A 7,903-nucleotide genomic window follows, 5' to 3' on the forward strand; every position below is an offset into this window, starting at 1 on the left:
AATGCTGACTTGTATTCCCCATGGACTTTCATTGGGGTTGGGTTTTGAGGGTTGTGTTTTGAGAAAATCACATACTTTGTTTTCAACTAGTTGCACAATTTTCTCTTGAAAAAAAATGGTTTCCTGATTCATGGCCTGCAGCTTTGCTCGTTCCAATATATTTCACGCAGACTAGCAATGCTGCATTTTAACTCATATGTGTATTTACCTGCCCAGGTGTGTGAACATCAAAAAATTCAGTTATACATGGGAAGTTTTTTATTAAATTGGAGTTTCAAAAATATAGTGCACTCAGTAATGGTATCAAATAAGGTTTTTTATTACCATAAACAAACAAAAACATTACACCATTTCATCTTGCCAGTGCACCCGTCCTACATCAGAAATAAAGTAGGCCGCAAATTGGTCCCTCATTTGGCCAACTTCAATGGATGACCTGAGAGTGTGCTGAGTGAATTCAGGCAATGGGTTAGGAGCATCATCGTCCAGTTCAAAGGTCGGGTGCTCTTTAGCCATCACAAAGTTATGTAGAACCACACAGGCCTTCACCACCTCATCGACTGTTTCAAGTTTAAGATTAATGGCCGTGCCCAGAATTCGCCATCTGGAAACAAGAATCCCAAAAGCACACTCGACAGTTCTTCTGGCCCTGGTCAGCCTGTAATTAAATATTTTTTTGGTGTGGTCCAAGTCCCGGCTGGAGTAGGGTTTCAGTAAGTTTCCGCACATTTGAAAAGCCTCATCGCCAACCATTACAAAGGGCAGTGGCGGAGCTTCGGTGTGAGGAAGAGGCCGTGGCATAGGGAAATTAAATTGGTTGCCATACAACCTCCGGCCCATGTCTGAGTTTTTAAAAGCCTGTGAGTCATTACCACGGCCAAATGCTCCAATGTCCACTGCTACAAACATACATCCGGCATCCGCAATCGCAATGAGTACTATTGAAAAGTACTTTTTGTAATTATAGTACTCAGATCCCGTTCTTTGGGGTTTGATGATCCGTATGTGTTTACCATCAACAGCTCCCAAACAGTTGGGAAAATTGCATACTGTCCAGAATTTGTCAGCAATTTCCATCCACTTTTCAGCGGTGGGCAGGGGCATAAATTCTGGGCAAAGAACATTCCAGAGAGCCCGGCAGGTGTCAGCAACAATTCCAGACAAGGTAGAGATTCCAATACGGTACTGGAAGTGTAGTGAAGATAGGGTTTCTCCAGTCGCCAGGAATCTGTGAACAGACAAAGAAGTAAAATTAATATTTATGTATATTATTTTAAAAAACTATAAAATAAAATATTAGTACATTCACGAAAACTAATTACCCACGGTTTTGAATACTAAATTTAAAAAAAACCCATCAGACCGCACCCCTTGGTTTTTAAAACATACCGTAATGTCACCAGTAGCCGTTCCTCAGGAGGAATCGCACGACGGAGCTGTGTGTCCTGTCTCCGGATGGATTGTTGGACATGAGCAAGCAAATCCATGAAACTTTCGTGGGACATCCTGATATAATCTGTAAATTTCTCCGGGTTTGCCTGTAGCTCGCTGTAGAGGGTGTGGTATGCCCCACGGCTCTCCCGGAGTTCAACAATCGGATGTATCTACATACGCCGCCGTCTTCGCTGCCTCTTCCTTTGTTCATGGCAAGCAACTGCATACGCCTGAGCCATCGCGATGTCCAAATCCAAGTTGAAGTGAAAACTCTTCCAGCGCAGATCCATGGTCACGAGAAGAATCAAGCAAATGTGAAGAATACTGTAGACAGGGTCTATATATTAACATACCACACCCACAATGAAGTCCCATAGGTCTTGTGTGTTGTTGAATGGTTGTTTTTTCATTTTTGTGGGGTTTTTCCAAAATCTGTAAAAAAATGCAAGCGCACAAAAAACGCATACAAACGCGCAAATACGCTGCGTTTTTTTCCTGCATGCGCATTAAAATGCTTGAAAAAAACGCAGCGTTTGTATGCATTTGTATGCGTTTTTTTAATGCGTTTTTTTGCGGGAAAAACGCGCTGCAAAAAAAAGCAAGTGTGAAACTAGCCTCATAGAAGCATTTCACAACATACTGTACAGTTGTTCAGAGCGGCCTATTACGTTCACTAATCAAAGTCATTCTATGTGTAAGTGTGCGTGTGTAGCCCATTCACTATCTCCATCCATCCCTCACTCCCTCAAGATGGCTGGACCTTCATTGTAAATACACCATTGTAAATATACACCTGTACTTTGTATCTCCCCCACCTCATTGTAGATTGTAAGCTCTCACGAGCAGGGTCGTCTTATTTTGCTTTAATTATTGTATTGTTAACGTTGTTACTTATGACTTGTGTTTTGAAACTGTTAAAATGTAAAGAGCTGCGGAATATGTTGGCGCTATATAAATAAAGATTATTATTATTATTATTATATATTTCAACACCAGAGATATTCCACACAGATGTAATTAAATTGGAAAAGTAATATGAAGTAATCTACTACTTATTCGAGAGCCTTTTGATAAACGACATTCTTAGTTTTTCCTTCAGGTGCAAAGACGAACAGATTTTTGTCTGTTCCAACTCTTGAACAGGTCACATAAAGTTGACCATGAGAAAAGCATGGAGATTGTAAATCGATTCCAACTACTTTCAAGGACTGTCCCTGAGCCTTGTTGATGGACATAGCAAATGCCAGTCGAACAGGAAACTGGAGGCATTTAAAATCAAAAGGCAAATCAGATGGAATGAGAGGAATTGTTGGAATGAAAACATCTTCTCCTGTGTCACATCCTGTCAAAATGGTTGCCTCAATTACATGTGGAAACAGGTTCTTAATCAAGAGTCTTGTTCCATTACACAGCTTTGGTGGATCCAAATCTCTCAATAGCAGAATAGGTGCTCCAGGTTTTAGAAAGAGGTTGTGAGGAGGAAGTCCTTGTGGCTCCAAGGAATTGAGGAACTCAGTTGGATAAAATAATGCTTGAGCAGGGTCTATTACTGTATCCACTGACTTGTAGGTTGTGCACACAACTGGAAGGAGATTTAGAATTTGAAGATTGATCTTGTTGACGCTGTCATTTTTGGGAGCTAGAATAGCCCTTTCACACAGCCAGCCAGAATTTTTGAAGTGGAGTTGTTTGGAAAAACCTTTGCTTTCAACTCCTCAATGGAAGTCACAATGCAACAAAAGTTGCTTGGGAAGGTGATCTGTCCAGTGGTTGAGTTTACTGGTGCCTTGCCATCTCCAATAGTCAACAGCTGGCTCGAAAACAGTCCGGCAGAAACATTTCCTGTCATGTAGACCCTCATGTTTGACATTTTCTTTACATTTTCTTTACTTTTCTCCAAAGGTACAATGCTTTGAGACAGGCATTGAGTTCGTCTGCAGGGGTTGATCTTGGAATAACAGGTAGTGTTTGGCGGAAGTCACCTGCCAAAACAACAACTACTCCTCCCATGATATATTTGTTGCTATGCAGGTCTTGCAGCAGTCTGTCCACTGTTTCCAGAACCCTTTTGTGTGGCATGCTGCATTCATCCCAAATTATGGCACTGCATTTTTGAATCAATTTGGCCAGTCCTGATCCCTTGGCAATATTACACACGGGGCTGTCACTATGAGACAGGTTAAGTGGTAGTTTGAATGTCGAATGTGCTGTCCTGCCACCTTTTAAAAGCGTAGCTGCAATTCCAGAAGATGCCACTGCAAGTGCAATCTTTTTTTGTTGTCGAAATTTTGCCAGGAGCAAGTTGATTACAAATGTCTTTCCTGTTGCACCGGGAGCATCATGGAAGACAATCCTACCTTTGTTGGTTTCACTGAAACTTAAAATGTAGTTATAGGCGTCTCTTTGATCTGGTACCAATATTGGCTCGTTCTGAGACACAAATGCTGTCAGTTCATCAATATTGTAGTTTGTTTGTATGAAAATCTCCCTACACGTTTGGATGCCTTCAGGATTTCTTATTGGAGCAGGCAAACCAAGCAACTGTAAGGCTTTTCCTGAAATTGCTATGCACTGATCTTGAAGGAGCATTAAAGTTTCATTGAACATTTCCTCAGTGAAGTTGATGAGTTGCTGAGGATTTTCCCTTCTAATCTGCATGAGGATGTCCTCACTGGGATCAGTTTTGTACTTTGTCCAAATCTCAAGAGGATTTGAAATGCTACAGGTTGTTAGAATAATAGCAAAGCAGTGTCTTAGTCGCTTTGGGGTTTGTGTGGCTGCTGCTTCACTGAGGGTCATGTCCCAGTGTCCATCATTTTCCAGAAGTCCTTTTCTTTGGCAAGCTTCCCTGAATGCTTCACACACATGGCCTCCGACGGTCTTCAGGTCACAAAATGATGTAGGGCCTTTGACAACATGAAATACCATGCGCAGGTAGAAGCACTCTGCATTTGACAGATGAACAGTGTAGACGTGACCCAGAGTATCAGTTGCTTTCACCCCTGGATAGCCTTCAATATCAAGCCCCCATTTCCTCCATTCCAGTGTTTTTCTGGAGGCATTCCAAGTGTAGTACTTTGGTAAATCACAGTAGAGAATTGTTTTTGCAAAAGGGTCTTGTTGACACAGCTCAAAAAATGCCAAGAGGGTGGTCTTAGGTGGTGTTAGGAGCTGCTGCTGCAAGTTTGCTGGGTTAAAGTAAATTCTCTGTCCATTTTCCAAGTGCGCTCTCAGATGCACAACTGGTGGGTAGTGCTCATGAAAGGAGAATCCTAGTATTCTCCAAACAGCTTCATTGCTGCTTATGTACCTGCCCATCTGGAATGCCTCCACTTCATCAATAATAGGTCCATTTTTCTGCAGTTCAAAAACTGCTTGATCACTTCCTTTGTGGACATATTTACAGATATACTTGATTGATTTAACAGAGTGGCAAGATTCGACATTTATGTGGGCCTGGAAGATTTTTGAAGGCAAAGTGTTGTAAGGCACTACCCACCTGTTGTCAATTTCTATCTCTTGGAGTGATGATCCAACAAACATTTTGAGCTTTGCTGTGAAACAACCATCCCCTGGCTTTCTTCTTCAGTAGACTGGATATCCATCTTGTCCTGTTTGGGTTTCTTGGACCAGGGATCGTGGGTAATGCTTTGAACACCTGCCATCAATCATACAGGGAGAATTTTTGTTGAGACTCCAACACGGACCATGGATCATGTTTTTTGTGATGGTGTCAAACAGCAATGGGTCAATCTGAAGGTCTGGCAATTCGGCACTGATGATATTGTCAATTTCGGTAGGCTGTATTTTTTGCTTCAGCCAGATCAAGATGTGGGCGTGAGGAAGGCCTCTTTTTTGCCATTCAACTGAATACATCCAGCACTGCGTCTCACCATAAATATGTGATTTTGTGATGAGATTAGTCATTTTTGAAAGTTTCTGTTTGAAAACCCGAGCAATAAGGTCATGGCGATTCACCGTTTTTTGGCCCGGCAACAGGTGCCCTCTAATTTCCTCCCAGGCAGGATTGCAAGTAAAGGTGATGAAAAGATCTGGACGGCCATACTTTCTCACATAAGTCATTGCATCCTGTGTGTATTCATGCATGTGACGTGGGCTTCCAGTTACAGTTGATGGAAGAATAACCATTTTCCCCAACTCTTTTGGATTAGCATCATTTGCAACAGCATCTCTAAGGTGAATATATTCTTCTGCCCTGAGCTTCTTTTGATTTAGTCGGATCTATAAAAGATGTTCACTCTCAATCTTTGCATACATGTCAACAATAAATTGGTGGAAGAGGTGTTTGCATTTCAAGATGTGATTTTCCTCTGCAAATCTTGTCATGATCCTATATGCATAGAAGTCCATGGCAGACACTTTTTTTCCTGAAGGGTTGCCTGTTGTAGGATCTGTCTGAGGTATTCCAAAGTGATAGCCATCCTGTCCCTCTCAAAAGATGATGGGATATTGCAGTGCATCATAGGACCTGTGAGTTTCTGCTACTCGTTGCAAACTATTGTTCCTTTTCTGAAGCACAATGTCACGGCTTTGAAAATCATTACCTACAATCAAGATGGCAACCTCATCAAATGTGGGAGCATTGAAACGTTGCTGCTGTTCACCTTGTGGTGTTTTGTCACCTCGAATGACAACCTTGTAATCGTTATTTGGCATGCATTCAAGTGCAGTCTTGAAAAGTTGAACATATGAATTGTTGGAGTGAAGGAACTGCTGCAAAATAGTGACAATATCAAGGCGAGTGTTAGGAATTAAAGAGCATCTCCGCTGAGCCTCTGCTTCTGCATTTCTCATGAAGAAGAGTTGAAGAAATTGAGGTTCTTCTGCTTGTAATGGAAGCAGTGAGCCAATTGAGTGGTAAACCTGTCCTTGAACTTTAAATGTCGGCACAAATCCTGTTGTAAACATTTCTTTTGTTGCACCAAATGATGTCATTTGGAAGCAGGAGTTGTACTTCCTGATGTTGTCCAAGAAATGCTTTGATATTGTACTGGTACCTGTCAGAGACTTTAGGGGATCTGGTGGTGACAGAAGAGGTGGAAGTTTTATCTTGCCATTTGCACAGCATAAACCTGGCGGTTCATCTTTCCATTTCAGGGCACTGCAGTACATGCAGACCACATCCATTTTTCCTATCTGAACTTTAGGATTATCCTGATAGTATATGTCTGACTGGTAACAGAAGGCAGCATGTTTCAAATCTCCAACCATTTCCTGTGCCCTGGTGGAAGAAATAGCAATTCTCTTAGTGGCAAGTCGGCCTTCTCTCTGCTCAGAGGACTCATTGGCCCTTAAGGAAGCAACTCTTCTTCTCTTATCTGCAAGCCTCACTTCCCTCTCCTCAGAAAGTTCATTAGCCCTTGAGGAAGCAGCTCTTGTTTTCATGTCTGCAAGCCTCGCTTCCCTCTCCTCAGAAAGTTCATTGGCTCTTGAGGAAGCAGCTCTTGTTTTCATGTCTGCAAGCCTCGCTTCCCTCTCCTCAGAAAGTTCATTGGCCCTTGAGGAAGCAGCTCTTCTTCTCTTGTCTGCAAGCCTTGCTTCCCTTTGCTCAGAAAGTTCATTGGCTCTTGAGGAAGCAGCTGCTGTTCTCATGTGTGTCAGCCTTGTTTCTCGGTCTTCACATTTTTCATTCGCCCATAATGCAACTTTTCTTTTTGCATCAGCTGACATTCGTGCTATGGAAGTCCTTTTCTTATGAGGTATTATTGTTTTAAAAATATTCTGTAACTGGCAGTTTCTATATCCTCTCACATAGAGGTAATGTGACTGATATCAGCCTTTCCACCAACACACCCTAACTGACATGCTATTACCTCACACAATCTTTGTTATACTGAAAATGTCCTTTGTTGCCTATATTAACCACTCAGAGCTCAGATTAATTAACTGTAGCAAAATAGAAGCTAAGCTGTGATTGGTTGCTATTGGCAGCCTGATAAATCCCCAGCCAACAGGAAGCCCTCCCCCCTGGCAGTATATATTAGCTCACACATACACACAATAGACAGGTCATGTGACTGACAGCTGCCGTATTTCCTATTTTGTGCTTATTAATCTGATTTTTATTTTTGAAGGATAATAACAGACTTGTGTGTGTTTTAGGGCGAGTTTCATGTGTAAAGTTGTGTGTGTTGAGTTTTGTGTGGCAACATGCGTGTAGCAACTTTTTGTGTGTTGAGTTGCATGTGACAGGTTAGTGTAGCAAGTTGTGTACAGCAAGTTTTGCGCATGGAGAGTTTTATGTGTGGTGCGTTTTGAGCATGTGCAAGTTTTGTGTGAGGCAACTTTTGCATGTGTTGCAACTTTTGTGTATGTGGCAATTTTTCCGCGTGCAAGTTTTGCGTGTGGCGAGTTTTCCATGAAGTGAGTTTTGCACGTGTGGCGAGTTTTACGTGAGCCTAGTTTTGCATGTGGCGAATTTTGCACATGGCAAGTTTTGAATGGCGAC

At 42.0% G+C, this 7,903-nt stretch overlaps 1 protein-coding gene across 1 annotated transcript; it reads right to left on the reverse strand.

The window, feature by feature from the left end:
* Positions 1 to 2,486: 2,486 nt before the first annotated feature.
* LOC141086077 (uncharacterized) lies at positions 2,487 to 6,666 on the reverse strand. The gene is given in 3 exon segments (XM_073571774.1): positions 2,487 to 3,148; positions 3,417 to 5,676; positions 6,004 to 6,666. Coding segments are annotated over 3 exon segments (3,585 nt in total).
* Positions 6,667 to 7,903: the final 1,237 nt, after the last annotated feature.

This window comes from Dendrobates tinctorius, unplaced genomic scaffold (assembly GCF_039654945.1).
Source record: "Dendrobates tinctorius isolate UK_male_01 unplaced genomic scaffold, ASM3965494v1 ptg000030l, whole genome shotgun sequence".
NCBI classification, from domain to species: Eukaryota; Metazoa; Chordata; class Amphibia; order Anura; family Dendrobatidae; genus Dendrobates; species Dendrobates tinctorius.